Source organism: Balearica regulorum, chromosome 5 (assembly GCF_011004875.1).
Source record: "Balearica regulorum gibbericeps isolate bBalReg1 chromosome 5, bBalReg1.pri, whole genome shotgun sequence".
NCBI classification, from domain to species: Eukaryota; Metazoa; Chordata; class Aves; order Gruiformes; family Gruidae; genus Balearica; species Balearica regulorum.
This window is the reverse complement of record NC_046188.1, coordinates 60383312-60401272: the sequence shown is the minus strand read 5'-3', so window position 1 is coordinate 60401272 and position 17961 is coordinate 60383312. Positions and strand designations below refer to the sequence as shown.

The 17961-nt window shown below is 47.6% G+C and overlaps 1 protein-coding gene and 1 long non-coding RNA gene across 7 annotated transcripts in view; one reads left to right on the top strand and one right to left on the bottom strand.

Moving 5' to 3' along the window:
- The window catches only part of MICAL2 (microtubule associated monooxygenase, calponin and LIM domain containing 2), a 132430-nt gene that overhangs the window by 19973 nt on the left and 94496 nt on the right, over positions 1-17961 (bottom strand). For all 6 annotated transcript variants that reach the window (XM_075755186.1, XM_075755188.1, XM_075755189.1 and 3 more), the window contains 5 exons: positions 14628-14820; positions 11015-11187; positions 9928-10002; positions 5871-5968; positions 2315-3668 (listed from right to left, as the gene is read on the bottom strand). In XM_075755186.1, the coding sequence (XP_075611301.1) occupies positions 2315-3668; positions 5871-5968; positions 9928-10002; positions 11015-11187; positions 14628-14820 (1893 nt within the window). The remainder of the gene's footprint in view (positions 1-2314; positions 3669-5870; positions 5969-9927; positions 10003-11014; positions 11188-14627; positions 14821-17961) is intronic.
- On the top strand, positions 13517-16680 carry LOC142602110 (uncharacterized). The gene is made up of 3 exons (XR_012835805.1): positions 13517-13863; positions 14020-14427; positions 15800-16680. It is a non-coding gene; the product is annotated as an uncharacterized LOC142602110 (long non-coding RNA).

Below are 17961 nucleotides of genomic sequence, written 5' to 3'. Positions count from 1 at the left end.
CTGTAGACACTGGGCAGTCCAGTGATTCCTCCCCTTGACACTCGCCCAGCCTCCAAATGTTTTTTCAGTTCAGGAGCTTTCTAAATTGGAAGTGGTTCCTAAGCATTTGGTTACTCCTCAGTGGATTTCTCTTCAATGAGCTTGCCCAGTCTCATCAAGCCCATGGCCTTTTATCACCGTTCTTCGGCTCCACAAGCCAACAGCCCATTGAGGAAGAAAACACCGGCATAACATGAGAGCAGCCGTACTTGCACAGAACAAGTTTGTCTGGCCTCAAATGGGATAGAAAAGCCCTACTGCAAAGAGCCAAAAGGAGAATGAGAAAGAGCCTCATTAAATTGGTTTCTGCAAAGTGCTGGGAGTATTTTTTTTCTTTAAAGATTTTCTTTCTGAGATCCATGGTAAATTTCAAGAGAGATAAAAAAATAACATGTGATGTAGGCTAAAGCTCATCATCAGTTCATGACTGAAGTTTGCCAAGCCTGGGCCTGAGACAAGTGCCAATGTGAGACAGAAATGCCATTTGAGAGAGCCAAGCAGGACTTGGCTTTTTACCAGTTTGATTTACTCAGATATGAATGTTTGAAAAAGTTCAGGGAGCTGCAGTGTTGAAAAAGACAGATTATTGGGCGAATGGCTACATCAAAGCTGCATTTCTTTCTTCTGAACAGACTTTACAATGCCTATGTTCAATAAATATAATAATTTAATAATGCCTCTTTTAGCTTGCACAGCAGAGGAACGCAACACATATTCAACCAACATGTTTTTCCAAAATATTTAAAATATAGTATTATTCAAACCTGACAAGAACTTTTCCCATTTTAATAGGAACACAACATACTAATTATTGCATTACGTCTAGTTAAGCGCAAGTCAGCTTGGCTTTGGTTGATGGGTGATGACAAGGTATAGAGTCAGACAAAGCCTGACTCAAAGCCCGTTTGAGACCACAGCGTGAGAAGCGTGACCACCAGCGACTCTCTGTGGCTTCAGCGCAGTCCTTAGCATCCTCTGCCTCAATGGCGATGCCTGGTTTTGCGAGCTGTTAGATAAAAGATGCTCCAAGAATCCAGCCCAAAAATTCAGGAACGAGAGCAGGAGTTAGTCTATCAATTTGAATGAATTTTGGATCAAGTCTCATTTCTACTGTATACCTTTCTCACAGTATGCAGTACTTCTGAAGCAGAAAGGATGCAAAAAGGATCTGGCAGCTCACTAGGAGCATTTCAGTGACTTCACATTTTACATGCAGATCGTTACTTTAGTACTGTAGCATAGCAGCAATTTGGGGGTTACAGTTTGGGTTGCAATTTAAGAAAGATAAGAAACAAATGGGTATGCCAATAAAAATCAATAAGGTTTTGAGTTATTTAACTGTGACTTTCTGCAATGGGCTAGTGGAAAGATAGATCGTGGAGAAAGACAGGTGGGTGCAGCTCTCATACATCATATTTTATACCTGAAACTGTGCTGTACTTAAGTCTTTGTGACCCTATGTTCAGATTACTCAGGTTGCTCTTTGTCTGACATCCATATTTCTTAGACTCATCTGCAATTTTAATAGTAACCTTGTTCTTGCAAGCAAAAATGAAAATTGATGCCTTTTAATCACTGCCCAAACAGACTCACAAATAGGTCAGAGTAGGTCAATAAGGTGCTATCTCCTCTCAAATAAAAGAACAAGGGGATATTAATGACACCACAAAGCTCCCAAAAATATGTCTACAGTTCGGTCACCTACGACAGCAGACAGAGCTGAAGAGACACCTGCTGAGAAAGCAGATGCACAGAGCAAAGCTCCTTGCTGTTGCCACTGTATTGCCTCAGTCTCCGAGCTCCTCATGGAAAGGGCAGCAAACGTACTCTACACTGCGCCGGAGTTTTCGGCGCTCGGCCTTCTGCTTGCCCGCTGTACTCCCCCTTCCACAACACGCTCAATGTCACAGCAGCAGCCGTTGTGCACAGCATCCCGCTCTGTCCCACCACTCCTTCCACCTCGGTGAGTACATTTTTCTGGCCCAAACACATTGGAACAGCAGCGAGCAGCAGAGCAAACAGTTCAACGAGCTGCGCTCTGCTTGCAAATCCGCTCTCCTCCTTTAAACTGAAGAAACTCCTGAACCTTAACCAAAAAATATATTTATGAAGTCTTCCTATGTAGAAAGTAACTATAAATTAAACATAACATACAACAGATATGTGTTTGCGTGATCACACACAGGTCTTTTAAATGTTAAGTGCTATTACTTAATATAATAGTAATAATAATGATTAATAATAATTAAAAAAATAATTCCATTCAAGTCCTCACCTGTGGAAGGATAACACAGCCTGTCTTCTGGAGAACGGTCCTTCATGAAAGGCAGAGATGACACAAAGGAATTCCCTTCTCTGTCACGAACTTTACTTCTCAGTCTATCGAAGAGTGACCCAAGACTACCCTTCTGGGCAGAGTCATCTAGATTGTCCTTGGAGGTGTTCTTGGGCTCTGGAGATGAAAGAAGGAGGTACTTTTCATTGCGGATATGCATGTCATCCATGGGAGTCCGTAGAGGAGTCTCTTTAAAGCTAAACTTTTCTAGGAGTCCTGGGACATCCTCCATCCTAGTGCAAGATGATTTCTGAGGTATACTGGTTGTCTTGGAAGGCCTGGTGTGAGGACTGTAGACTGGGAAGGATACCTCCTCACTGTAATCCCTTAGAGATCTCTCTTCAGAACCTACAGAATAGTTAGATGGATTTGAGAAAGGGCTCCCATTTCCTAAATATTCTCCTGCCCACTCCCCTACTTTAAGGTCCTGTGGCTGAGTGTTATTTGCTCTGTTACTGTTCCTTTGGCTTAGGGAACAGCCAGGAGTACTGGGGAAGCTGAAGAAAGCTTGCTCTGAAGAGGCTTTGACTTTGCTGTCCGAGTCCTGCTTTAGTCCTTCTGGAGATGAGGTTAGAGGCTCCAGAATGGACCTTTTGATGGCATTGGCTATGAGCCTCAGTGGTGATTTCGGTCGGCCAGCTGCGTGCTCCCTGGCAACTGCATCTGGACGCCTCAGAGCATCTTTCATGTCAACTGGCAAAGCTGATGGAGCATCATCTGCAAATAAGTGAGGCATGGGACAAACAGATAGTTTGAACACATCTTTTCTCCAGTCAGCATCCTCCTCTGAAGCCCACAGTGCTCCTTTGTTTCGATACCCTGGACTGGTTCCACCTAAGTTCGTCCTGTTTGAATCGTACGACAAGGGTCGCTGTTGAGTACAAAGCACCGGCCTCTTTTTTGCCTCCTTTAATCCTTGTTCAAGCTTGTCTTCTGGGTGCCTTGTATTTATGCCATCTTTCTCTTTCAAATCCAGAGATGACAGTACTTTTGTATTCCTATTAAAATCTTCTGGTTCAGACATATATTTCTGGGTTTTTTCTTTCCAGCTCTGGGCTGTGTATGTCCCAATGTTACTATCTATATCTTCAGGCTCAGAAAAATCAGCAGCCAGTGTCCCATTCGCAGGAGGGGTCCATGAAGAACCTCTTGTGCTGCTCTGAAGAGGACAATGAGGCACATAGAGACAGATGTCTTCAGGCATCTCTCTGTCTTTTTCTTTTCTTTGAAATACTGGGCTGTAGGGTTTGAAATGTCCTCTTGTAACTTCTGGTGGTTTCTTGTAAGAAGCCAACTGTGAAGTGCATGAAAAAAGATATTTTAGGGGTAGAAAAATACAGTTTAGTGTATCTTTCATTTCATATAATATTTTAATAAATTTTAATCTTAACACATTACTAATAAACATAATATCTAATTTATATATACACACATACATATGTAAACGATAATACAATAAGAATAAAAACTTTCTTCCCCTAAAGGGCTAATATTTCTCTAGGAGTAGAGATCTAATACTATTGGAAATTTTAATAGTCTAAAAATAATGTTATTCATGCTAAGAATCTCTCATATCTTTATGAATCACCTTTAATACTTTCCTTAGAAAGAAACAGTCCTACCTACAGGAAAATAAACAAAAGTAGATCTGCTCTGTTCTCCCATGTGCATTCCAGTTGTATCACCTTAGAGTTTCCAGCAAGCACAAGAGACCATCCTCTATGCTCTCCAACTGCTTTTATATAATTGCATGCTTACATAGTGCACACAGGAATGAGATGACCCAGAAAAGATTGTAAAATGCAACATGGTAGTTCTAAACAACTTAATTAGTTCTCTCTTATGATTATATTTGCTTTAGTGAAGACTTAAATTCATTAATCTAGCCACCAAAATCTTCTGCTGGAGAGAGTAACATGGATAAATGCCTTATCTAGCCAGCAGACCAAAACTAGAGGGTTTTTTCCTTCTTGAAAAGGAAGGCATTTTATCCTCAGTGCTATGTGATAACGGCTGGGGAGAAGATTTAATTCCTGCTTCCACTTATGTGCCAGATTCCCAAATTCACACGGGTGAAGCCATTAATCTGTCTGACTTCTCATTTCCCAGAAGCATCAGAAGTAAGGCAATAATGATCACTCCCTGTTTCACAGTAGTATTTGATGACTAAAATTCATATTGGCCAGGATCTCAGATAGAAAAACACGAGAAACACCAATAAACAAATAAACACCCTCTTAATCCTCTCTCTTTAGAGTAAAGAAAATGCCACTAAGAGCTGCTTTTAAAGTGGGAGCTGCCTGGAGTCACCTCTCCTTGCAGGCAGCACGGCCAGGCAGCATTGTGCAGCTCTGCTCCTCTGGGACGTTCCCTTCCTGGCCCTATTGTCCTGGACCGGATTTCAACTACCACCGTGGACGTGGAAGACTTGATTTTTTTCTAACACAGACCCTGAGGTCAAGCAATTTTAATCATGTTTAACCCAAGGGTGAGGACAACAGGCTAGGACACAGAGGACACGGGCTGGTCCCCACTCCGAGTCCAGAGGACACGCTGCCCTTTGCTTGGGACGGTCGGTCATGACTCCTGCTGCAGCACCACACTTACAGCAGGCCCAGGCCCACCCTTCCTCAGACTTAAAAAAAAAAAAAAAAAAAAAAAAAAGGCAGAAAATACTATGGAAATCCTAGGTCCTGAAGGAAGCTGAAGATGCTCCTGAGCTGTGGGAAGTGTGGAGCCGAGGGCCTGCTGCAAATAAAGAAGTCTTCTGCCCATCAGATGCAAGGTGTAAACATGAGACATGGGCACACCTACGTCTAAGGGCTGTAACGGCCTGAAATCCCCCAGCCTCCTACACCAGGTTTCCTATGGCTGGCACGATGCGAGCCCTTACCTCAGCTCCTGGATTCGCTCTCCAAGGCCAGTGCTGGCACTTGCCTTTCGCCCAGTGATGCACAGCGACCAAGCAGCATTTAAACCACGCAGATGTGATACTCTCTCACCCCACCGCTGCTGGCACATGGCCTTGCCCAACACGCCACACAATTCCGTCCAGCCCTACAAGCACACGAGCAGACCAACAGCCAGCTCGGGAGCACCGGGGGACAGAGGTTTGGGGGATTTCCTCCGCTTTGGGCAGAAACTGTGGCACAAAGGAAATCCCAGCAGCAGCTGAGCCCCATGCTGTGATGGACGGGCAGGGTGGTGGTGCCTCCACCTTAACTGATGCAACAGATTAGTGCCTAACTCTGAGTGGGATCAAGGTCTGAGTCCCACAGCAAGTGTGACTTAGCCACATGATTTGGGAATGGTTAAACCAGTCAGAGCATCAAAGTCTCTTCCATACATATAGCACAGGCATAACTCCAACTTTAGCTGGTTACCGTGAGGACCAAAACTATTTGAAAGAGCAGAGGACGCTCAGACAGCCTGCCAAGAGCAGACATGCCCCAAGAGTAGTTACACTCTGTTTGCTCTGCACAATTCTCCTTCGTACCTGTGTTTGGGAGTGATCCTCTCCAGAACTGCTTTGACAGCTGGCTGAGCTGTCCTTCCAGTGTAGCCCGGGTTTCTTGCTGGACAGTAGAGGGAAACCTGTTAAATACACAAGTTTTACTATCACATTTGTATTGGTTTTGTCTTAAAATTTACAATAAAGAACAAGAGTAGAAAGTTAAACAGTCATCTGGATGCAGTTGTACCTCAAGAGCTGACCTACAGTAATGAAGTTTATGGCCTCACTTACGTGTGTGTGCACGCTGTGCCAAACACATGTTCACATTTTCAGTGGTGGACCTGAACTGCTTCCACTTTTTGGCTGGACGTAGTGACGCAGCTTTTGAGTTCCAGGAAACTTTCTGGAAAACTATCCCTGTTTAGAGGGCTTTCAGGCCTTAAAAGCAGAGGCAGTTGAAACAACCAGCAACTTTTGAAGCTTTGGGTAGTTCCGAGAAATGAAGAAAATGGATGACTTCTGAGAAGGTTGTCCATCAGAGTGAGAAAGAAATGAGTAATGCAACCGCCCACAGGCAGGAAGGACAGAAGTTATCCTGCGGTCTCCCACGCCAGGCCAGCAGGCAGCGAGCGGGGGGGCTCTCCTAGGATCGGGCAAGGTAGATAACTGCTAATGGCCTTGAACCAAAACCAGCACAGACTTAGACCTGCTGGAAGAAAAAGTAAGGAGGTAACTTGCACCTGAAGGGAGCCAGGAGAGCCCTCTAATTTTGCGTCTGTGGGAATTTTATGTAATAAATAATCTTTGGACAGAACAAAAGTATCCCTGAGCCAAGATATTACTATGTCAAGCTATAACATGACAAGTATATTTATAGCTGAATTATTAACTCCCAAACCCAATTACTAGTTCCGAAACCCACGAAGGTTCCCAAAGCAAAACTTGGTGGTTCTACACGGGGATTAAAAGCTGCGTAAGGACAAAAGTAACACACCAGAGCGAGAAGACAGTTCCTGCACATGGACTTCAGAAAAGGCAAGCCAGGGACAAAGGCCAACTTTCCTTTCCCTCAGCGTCTCACATATTCGTTCCCACTCTTGACACAATTTGTTACGTTTGGTCAAGAACGGAAGAAAACAATGCAGTGGAGTTCATTAAGGAACAAGGGGATGACATTTATATTCTGCAAAGTGAACTGAGCCATGGGAAAACGTGAAAAACCAGAATTAGGATTAAAAAAAATCCCACTATCACTTGAATAAGTGAGCTAGGGGGGTTTAGCCTGATCGACTAAAGCCCTTCGCTTCCTGACACAGGCAAACACCATGGCTCAGCACACCAACGGGAAATTCAACCACTGCAGCAACAGCCGTAACACCGATGAGGGTGTAAAACCCACAGCCCACAGGTCTGCAGGGTGATGGCACGTGCCCATGGGGAGAACAACTTCCCGCTACAGTTCTCATGGACGTGCATTAGCTTACAAGGACTGCACATGAGAACATGGCTTCGCGCAAAGCCACAGCTTGCCGTCTTTCATGGAGATAATGGGCTTACTCCCGCCGCTGAACCCATATTTGCAGCTTCATATTCAAAACAGGATTTTTTTTTAAAAAAAAATCTCCTAGGGCACTATCATGATCTGCTTGGCCCGAAATATACTCAAATAGACCAAGACAAATTAAAAGCATGGTATTCCCTGTGGCCGTGCGATGGGGATTAAAGATTTTGAAAGGTAATATCCTGCTCTGAGCCTTTCAGCCAATATAACCATGACACTGATTTCCTTTCCTTGGCCGCATACCTCATGCTGTTGATGAAACATATGTGTTTTGGGAAATAAGTCTGAAAAAGAGGCAGATTTTTCTTTCATGTGACTGATGATCATATGAATTCTTGTAACCAAATTTTAAGTGGATTAAATATAGAAACTAAGATTTACAATGTTCCTCCAGAGAGTAAAAAATGCCTTTATTCTGTTCCCAGTATATGGTGAATGTGCTTTACACCTCATTTTAACAGCGTACTTGAGGGTCGGACAGATTCATGCAACGCATCATTTCCCTCTCAAAGGCTTTTAGCTCCCTCTAGAGCCCTTCGGAGGCACACGGAAGATTTTAATAAAATTATGGGAAAATTAATTGGCAAACGATTAAGTAATGCACTTGCTGAGAACAATCTGAAGATGAGTCAAAATTAAGAGTGACTCTTGGTCTTCTCTTTCCTTTCTCACAATCTTTCTTTTTTCCCCCTCAAACCTGGAATAAGCATCATTTTTTTTTGATCCTTTAAAAATTGAGATCAATTAAGGCAAGACTTTAAATCCAAGCCTTAGGTAAAGCGAACACCTGATTATAAGCCAATCCTCAAACGCTGTACAGTGCTCAGAGACAGCCCCTGAGACCGACACGGATGCCACGAGACTTTGAGGGCACCCTGCTCTGCCTCCCCATCCTGGGCAGGGGACAGCCGCCCCCTGGGTGGGACATCCCAAGCAGCTGCTCCAGAGGGGACTCGCAAGTGCGGTGAATCCCAGAGAATGCAGCCCCTTCACGGCCCGTCTGCCACAGCTGCCTCTCCGGGGCAAGCCCATCACAGAGGATGGTTTGCTGAAGTCGAGCTTGGTGGGAGCATCCTCTCAGGACTGTGAAATAGCCCCATGCATCCTCTACTGGGTTTTACTGGGTTATCCAGATGCGTGGCACCAGGGCCCTCCGAGGGACTGCAGGGTCGGTAGTGACAGCACTCACGTGTACCTGCAGGCATCTGACTCGGAGGTGAGCCCAGTACCAGGAAGAAGAGATGCAGCTTTTCTCCTCTTTTGACATAAAAATTTCTTCCTACCCCCTAGGACAGCGGGTACTAACAAATAATCTTGAAGTGTGTGCATTCAAACGAAGCAAGCCAAGAGGCCTCTGCTTGAACGCTGGTCCCATAACAGACATGGGGCTCCTGCTTGCTTCAGGAGCAGAGCCCTTAACTTCTCTGAAGGCAACTGGGACTCTGAGCAGCAGCAGAAATCCCTCCCCTCCGTTGCAGAGGGCAGCTGAGGGCAGAGTTAAAGAGTGGCTGTCACCACCATTCCCCAAAACCCGCTGTCTCCGTGCCCAGAAACTGTGGCGCTCGGTCACATGCACAAATCCCTTCTTTCCACTGCTGTACATTCATGTTTTGTACTTAAGGCTGTCAACACCCCAGTCTAACAGATACGACTGCATTTCTAACCCAGTTTTGAGAGAGTCTGGGATGTTGGTAAGCTCACCCGGCTCCCAAACTCATACGATCAATCCCAGCAGGTACCTGCGAGTCCTTAGCGGGGACTGGGCAGACACTGTGTGCGCTTGCAGTGGGGCTGTGCCAAGGTGGGCGGGCAACCCTGTGAGGAGTAGCAGAGGTGTGACCGAGGATGGCTGGCTTGTTTTGGGACCACAGCCCAGGAGGAAGATTACCTAGATGCAGCCTTAGCTTTGAGGGGGGACCACACCGCATTTTCAAAGTGAATTGAGCACAAACCTGATCGCCATTTAAATCATTGCATTCCTGTGCGATGCCCGCGGGCAGGAACAATCAGCCCAAACCAAGTGAAGCTGCTAGAGGACAAGAACTAGTCACGCTTATTTTCACCAGCTCGCCTCTTAGGATGGCTACTAGTACTTTTTTCCTTTCTGTAACCCAGAAACATCACCTGCTCTTTCCAACGAAAAAGAGGTGATAGAGCACCTGTAGGTGGGTGCAAATAGGCACCTCCAGGAGCATTTCTAATAAGTGATACTCAAAATGTCAGGCCCATCATCGCACCTAATCAAAAGCAATCGGCACACGCAGGGCTAGAGACAGGGGTGCATTTTCTTAGCTGGAGAATTACAGCAGACATCGCTTTGCTGGTGGGTGTAATAATGTAGGTAACAGTCACGTAAAATGGGAATTTGATCTTTTTAGGACAAGAAAATGGAAAATAAATATTTGTTGCATTTTAGATGTCTGTTTTCTTATCTATTGACTCAAAACCACAAAACTTTTAAAGGAAAGAAGGAGGAAACGTATTTAGGAGACAAGAAAACAAAACGGAAGAAACAATTGCTTCTCAGGCTTTACTCACTCGTTTGGAGTTTTCTTCTCCAACTCTGATACTTGTTTAATGCTGTCGAGTGAAAACTGTTGGCTCTCTGCAGTGCTGAATAGAAAAGGCACACGGTCAGCTAAGGTAGCAAAAACCAGAGAGCGAAACTAGAGGGGGGGAAATGAAAAAAAGAAGTAAGCCAAGCGGTGGGGGGGGGGTGTGTGGTGGTAGTTTTCCAAGCAGCCTCCGCTCCCCGCGATGCCGGGAGGGGGCAGCGCGCACCCGCCGGCGGCCCCAGCCCCGGCCCGGGAAGGGCAGCGGGGGGGTGGCGGGGGGGGCTCGAAGGCAAAGAGCTCATTCATCCTTCTCGCTTATCCCCAAACCAGCACCGGCCCCGTCCTCAAGTGAAGTCGGCATGAGCAGGCAGGCAGGCAGGCGGCCGAGGGGACAGACGGAAGGGGTAGAAACGTAGCGATGCTGTAAGGCGGCTGGGTGAGGATGCAGAGCTAAGAGACGGGCTGCTCGGGAGCATCTACGTAACCCGGCTGGCATGGTGGGCACGAAGGTGACATTAGCAGCCACGGGTGGGGAGAGCATGAAATTGGGGAGGAAAAAGGATAAAAACTCCTTCAGCGACCGCACGGGGTCACACGCTGCTGGGCACCCTTTGGGGCTTGCTGCTGTGCTTTTTTTTGCCCTAAACAAGGCCTTCATTATTCAAGAGTCAATTTAAATATTTGTATGAAATCCCCTCTTTTCCATTTGGATTAAAAATGCATATATAGATGTGGGGGTGGTGGGTGACAGGAAGAAGTGAATGCTGATGGCCTTTTATTTTCTGCAAAACTATTTCTTTGGCTGTTTTTAGTACATCTTTTAGTTCTGACCTTCTCCAGCTCCAAAAAAAGTTTCCATTTGGAGGCAGACTGTTCCTAAACCTCTCTGCACCTCCCCGGTAGCTATAGATTTTTCTCCTTGTGCTTTCACGGGATACAAAAATTTTATAAGCAGCTACTGATAGAAATATTGCAGGCAACAGACTCCACTTTGAAACCTCTCCCCCCAACCCTCACTTCAGCCCTCAGGAGAGGCTGCTAGAGCATCCCCAGGTCAGGATGCGGCTTACCATCAGCAACTCTGGATGTTTTGGGGCTTTCCTCTGGTACCACAGGGCTCCTGGTGAGTGATGCCCACCTCTGGATGGGGCTCGGGCAGACGGGGGGCTCCAGCAGCGAGGTCCGTCCTTCACTCACTTCAGAGTTTGACGAGTCGCCGTTAAAATCAGACTCCAGCTCAGAGCTACGGGGGGAAAAGGGCGAGATGGAAAGAAAACGGGACATCTCAGAAGACACACAGCATGGAGGTATTCATTCCCTTTCAGTGTAACGAGCACCAGTATCTGCCCTGACAGCAGTGCAGGTCACAGAGAAATGGATGCTTTGCAGCCAGAGCTGGTGTCTTCATTTTGCTTTTTTTTTCATTGCCATTATTACAGGATTGTAATTTGCAGTAGGTGCTATGCAGCTGATACATCCCTATTGCCATCAGATTTCTGCTGCCCAGATTTGCACCCACGACTGCTACGGTCAGCACCTGGAATCAAACCGCCATCAACAGAGACTTGGGGTGAAACACCACACTGCTCGGTTAGCAGGGACGGGCCCTTCCGCCCGCAAAGCTGTACATCAAGATGAAGAAAGGGGAATAGCAGCATTAGTAGAAGCAAGGCATGAAGGTCAAAACTCTACACTTTTCACCCTTTTCCCCACAGATTTTTGGAAATAAGGGACATGCTGTAGGCAACTTGCAGGAGGCTAAATGCAGAGCAGCCTGCTGCAACCAGGAGGCGGGCTTCACCCGTCTATTCAATACTGTTATTCAATATGGTATATTCAATACTCCTCACCTCCCATCTGGGACCTGGAACCAGGTCCCCTCTCCGGGCAGCAGTGGCTGCCAAGTACCCGACACTTGGCAAGCAGTGGGGGAGGCACAACCCCCTCCTGCAATGCAGATGCCTCTGCACTGGCAATGCCAGCAGAAGATAAAGCCAAGGACAGTGAGGAAATGCCGAGGGGTGGGAGGCTCTCCTAGCCTTCAGCAGTTTGGGGGAACCCATGCTGGAAATCATGCAGCATCAGCCATTTCGACCTCGAGGTGACAGATGATGCCATGCTGGCATCTGCAGCTCTGATGAGACCTCTGTAAAACTTAGGTATTTCGTTATTGCAAAACTTGGGTAATTTTGTTATTGTACCAGCATAATTTCTTATTGTGTGTCAGGCACCTCACAGAGCCATGGGGAGGGGTTTGGATCACAGGGAGCTGCTGCGCTTCATCCTGACCCCACTTCTGGGTGCTGCGATACAGGACGAGGAGAAGAGGGGTGAGGACAGCCACAGGCCCAGCAAGAAGTCGGAGGAAGTCGTAAGCATCGCTCTAGAGAGGAGAAGGCCAAGTGAAACTACGTGAACAGCCATCAGGACCTGCAAATGGTGCCTATAGGAAATAAGGAAACAAACTCTTTGGGAGCTCCTGGGACAGCCCATTGAACAGCGAGCGCAGTGAGGCACCTGAGCTGATCATAGCAGCAGATGTTGGCATCACCTTCCTTAAATGTAATTACAAATACGCCACAGAAAAACATGTGAAAGGCACACACATCGTGACCTCGCCTCTGGGCAGAATGACCATTTGAGGGGATTATTAGTCCTTTTTTCAATAATCGTGGGATTTCTTTCATCTCTAAAGGCCAGACTGTAGGGAACAGGCACTTTCAGGCCTTTTGATGTGACCACATTCCCACTGCCATAAATAAGCGTGCCACCATCCCACTCGGCCTATTTTTAATGCAAACAATACTGCTAACCTAATTCATAGATTTATTGTGATGATTAATAGCTCTACCTTAAAAAAAGAGGAGCTTACACTATGAGTAGTCCTGTTGGCGTGGCAGGAGAAAACTGTGCTTATATAGCACTGCCTTGTAGAAAGTAAAAATTTATTGTAACAGCCCAAGGCACAGCACAGGAGGCAGGGGGAAGAAGAGCTAAAGGCAAGGCTGCAGACAGCGTAAAGCCAGGGTAAATGCCATACGGGTAGTGCCCACCAGTCCTGCACCCCAGCTTCACCCAGATCAAACCAGCAGTGCTGGGAGGCTGGGGCCAGCAAGGATGGGAGCACAGCTCCAGGTGCGTTGCTATCTCAGTAGGCTGAATCAGAGTGGCCTTAAATTTCACCACTAACACATACTTTTTAGGTGGCTTTCAAGCTGTGTCAAGCATATAGATATATAGAAAATAAATACAAATATATGAAGTCTTTGAAAGTTGAGATGCTGTGTGGATGGGGAGATACCCACTGAGATTGGGCAGAACGCCACACAAAAGAAAGAGACCTGTCATTACCATTGATTGATATATTTCTGTTTTAAAGAGCAAAATGCTTATTTTCCTTGGCTGGCAAGGATGTAAGCGCTATAGTACGAAGCTTCTCCTCTGATCTCTGCTTGATAGGCAGTGATTATTCACAAGTATGTAAAGCCTGAACTGCAAAGCTGTGTCACCAAGCTGGTCATTTTCCCCATCCCACCGAGTGCCCCACAGCCAGCTCTGCAGTGTCGTTTGTAACGTGCTATTTCTCTCATCCCCCGTTTTTAGGCAGGGGCTGGCCTGCTGGAGCGGTGTGAGGCGAAGGGCCGAGGTGCCGCAGCAGCGGGAGGCTGACCTCAGAGCCGCTGGCACCGAGCTGGTGACAGATGCGGCGTCACCCCTCGCGCCGCGTCACGCTGGCGGGGAACCAGGGGCCTCGCCATCCAGCCACGGGGGCTGCCGCAGGGAAGGGAGCTGATCCCTCAGATCAGAGGGATTAGCTGACTCTCATCGCTGCCCGGGCGCCGCGGGGCACCACGAGCCGAGCCGGAGGGTATTAGCGAGGGATACGAGCACATGCTCCACAGGGGCGTCTGTCAGACAGGTAGAAACCCTTCCCCGAGCCCTCCGTCCCCTGAGGGAGAGGAACCCTGGAGAGGCTCATCCTTCCCTGGAAGAGCACCCAGACCCATGCGGCAGAGCACAAACCTCATTTAAAACCATTTTCTTCCCCCCCCCCCCTCCCCCTCCTCTTTTTTAGTTCTCAGTAAGGAAAACCGCCTTGCTCGGGAGCTACCAATCTGATCTTTACACAGAATGAACTCCCACAGAATCCTGCTCAGAAAGCCGATGTATGCTAATTTGCACGCAAAAATCGGGCTTCCTCTGACAGCTCCCCCAGGCTCACCAAATTCCAGATTTCTTAGGGGTGGGCAGACCCTCAAACGCCCCAGGAGAGGCCCGGGGTGCGGAGCTGCAGGATGATGCCAAAGGTGGGAGGTGGCCACGTCACAGGATGCACCTTTTGCCACAACACACCCACTGCCCTAATCCCTGAACCGACATTTTTTGGTGCACAAAGAGCTGAAGCCGGGCTGATCAGGGCAATGTTTTTCTCTTTGATTCAGGCCCCTGTGTGGGATGTGAATGTTTGAAGATTTCCTGCAAAGTGAGTCATGTGTCTGGGGGATTTATGGCTGCGGTAAAGAACAATTGTTATTCTGAGCAGTTTGTCTTTTTCTTTTTTTTTTTTCCTCCCAGTTTCATGTACATTCAGTACTATATTTTGTTATATTTTTTCCTTAGTGTTCCAGAGAAAACCAAGCTGCTCTTATGGGGGTTTTATAGGCTTAGTCGTATTTTAAATACCTGCTTGCATCACTGGTGACCATGACTCGGATAGCGAGAAGGTTGTGCTCGGTCATCTCCTCCTCAGGGATGATCCTCACGGTGGCCCACTCGGGGGAAGGGGGCGAGAACCAGCTCTCCAAGTCACGGCACTCGGGGACGCTCTTCACCTTCTTCGGGGAGGTGGGCTCATCGGCCGCGGGCAGGCAGCGGTCTGGGAAAGCACAAAGGCGATAGCAGGGCATTAGGGGAGGAGGGAGTCCACGGGGACCTCACCCCCATGTTTGGGTGGTCCTTGGCCATCGCAAGCAGTTTCCGCATGGGGCCTCATGCTGTCCCCACGGGTGCAGGCGAGGTGCGTGCACAGCAAGAACATCGCCTTCAACCCCGTACAGCCCTGCCAGGGTTTGTCAGCTTGGTTGCAGAGAGAAGGAAACTTCAGGGGCAGCCTCAGCTTTTGCAGCTGCAGGTCCTCGCTCTGCTGAGTGGGACGGCCATCAGGCTGGGTGCCTGGTGGCAGCAGTAAGACACGTGCCAGCCACACAAGTAGGGATTTACGGTCTCTTCTCAGGCCCCCGATGTACACGTGCGTGTGCCAGGAGGAAGATGGACCAACCTTGCTTGGGTGGTCAAAGCTTCAGCTTTTTATTGCAAGTTTAAGTCAGTTTAGGACAGCGGGAGCGAGCAAAACAAAGGCTCTTCAGGGGTTTTTTTGAGCGTGTACAGCAAATGCAAACACTGATTTGGAAAAGCAGCAGCATCACAGCAGTTAGACAGCACCAACCCTGAACTTCACGTTCAGGCAGGAGGAATAAAGTCAAGCAACCCTTACTCACCCCAGGTGATGCAGATGGAGCGAAAGACAGGAGATCATCTCTCCCTGTGAAATCCTTAATTCCTGAGCAACCTCATCTATCCACAACCTCCTGCACAAGCAAATACAAATGTAGCAGCTGCACAAGTTTCCCTGGGGCTCAGTACAGAAGGGACAAATGACAAGCTCTGGGACAGTGACTTTGCTTGGGTCACCTGCCATGTGTGGTGCTGTCGCCACATTTAATTCAATACTGTTGCTTCTAATTTACAGTTGTACAAGTGGAAAAAAAAAATCAGACCAAGGACATGGCTTATTTTCTCATCAATTAGAGCAAACTATCTAGTAAACACAAATTAAACTCCTCTTTAACTTGCAGCTCCTCCACTTATTGCAGAAGTGCACTCACCCCTGTCCTCCACCTTCCAAGTATTTTTAACTCGAACGCCAAGCATTGGCATGGATTGAACGCGGAAAACAAACCTGCCAGGAGCAAGAGTGCTACAAGCAAATCCCAGCGGCATCAGGAGGATTATATACGCTGCAGAGCCTGAGCACTGGCCCACGGGACCCTCCAGAGCAGCAATTCCTGCCTGCAGTCCCTGTGCCCATCCCTGGGCTGTCGCACACTGCTGCTCACTCACACCCGAGAGGCAGCGGCCGCCGGGCACTGCTGCTCCTGGGAGCAGACACAGCAGGGACTGCAGGTGCACAACCCGCACACCAAGCTCTAACCCCATCTCGGATCGCTTGGTCCGTCCATCACTGCCCCTTCCTGCTGCTACCATTTCTGTGGAGCTGTGAAAGAAGGTCCTCAACACAAGCTGTGACTGCAGAGCTACAATTCCAGTAGCTCCCAGCTACTAGACTGGTGTTCTGAGCTTCTGCACCTCTCCCAGTTAGCAGTTGTGCTCACCCCCTTTCTATGTTTGAAAAGAAGCAGCACTGGGGAAAGCCCAGCTGCTGGTGGCAGGGGTGACTGCTCTACAGGTACGACTCTTGTGCTGGCCAGGTGAAGGTCCCTGACTTGCACTCACAGACTAACATGGATTTGGAGTCATTGATTTTTTTAGTAGTTTTATGGATTATGCTTTTCCTGAGCAGCACAGAGCATTGCACTTTTCAAAAGGCTGGGGTGAGCTCTGGTTTTTCACCCTTCATAAAAGTCAATGTATTTTCTTGGCTTGGAAACTCCTCAAGACTTTACTGCTCACAAGAGATCTGTGTGTGTGTGGGAGGGGTTGTTCGGTTTGGGGTTTTTCGTTTAATTCTTCTACTCCTCCATCCTCCTTGGCTTCTTGTACATAGGAGCGGCTCACCGCTTCTCCAGAGCAAGATGCTCCCATGTGAAAACGTGTACTCAGGCTCTACGTCCAGCTCACTAGCACCACAGCAGCCTCACGTTTCTTGACCGCAGAGATTTCATTTCCTTTGGGAGATGGAGGAAATTCATCCCTCTCTGATTTTTATGTCTGACTTCTACTTTGACCAGGCCACTCACCCCAAAGCCACTCGCGGGCAGTGCACAGCAAGCCCAGCGGCATTCAGGTGACAGCTTGGGAGTCCACGGGTCAGCGGGGCACAGTTTCCCTTCCTCGCATGGGGGCACAAAACCCTCCTGGGAACAGCCCCCTCTCCCCCAGAGCTGGGCTGGATCACAACATGCCATATCTACTCTCCAGAAGCAAAGTAGAAAGCAGTACTGTGAGCCAATTTGTAAACCCTAAGTCCTTCAACTCAACTCTCTCCCTTAAAAGATGCTGCATTTTATATGAAAATCAGAGCAAGCAAAACCAAAAAGTTTGCCAGCTCTGTCTGTAAACTTTGTACCCACGCTGGCAATAAGCACTGCCCGAGGTCACTGCGAGAGGCTGTTAAAGTCAGTTTTGCCATTTGCTTGCACGCTCAGTACGTATTCCCTTCCCATCCTGTGCCACGCTAACAGGAAAGAGGAGAAAACATGATTATGACTAACAGACACACAGCTGGAGAGCATCGAAACCCACAGACAGACAGACTACCTAAACCAATTCCCAGAATGGTTCCTGAATGCAAACAGATTTCCAGTCAACAAGTCCCTCTGCAACAGCCTGTTGCACATCCAGTTTTCAATCATTATAAACATAATAGTCAGAGCTGGTGAAGGTCCTCAGGATGTCATCCAGGGCACTGGATGACGGTGACGGATGGCACCATCACCTCTCTCTGAAGAGTTACATTCCTGTGCTTGCTTTTTTTTTTTTTTTAAACCATGGTATCTCCTTTTCTTGAATTCTGCACCTAGAAGCTGACCCTCTCGGGGATCTGTTAGACAGCCATGGACAGCTGAGTCTTTTCTGACCAAGATAAGTCTGCATTCACAACGATACTAATCAGGTTTGAGATCAGCATCCTGCATTAGCATCCACCTGGATCTAGTGAAATATGGCCCTGCCCATGGCAGGGGGGTTGGACTAGATCGTTAAAGGTCCCTTCCAACCCAAACCACTCTAGGATTAGAAAGCAAACCCATTCCTTACTAACATATTTAATCAATATTTG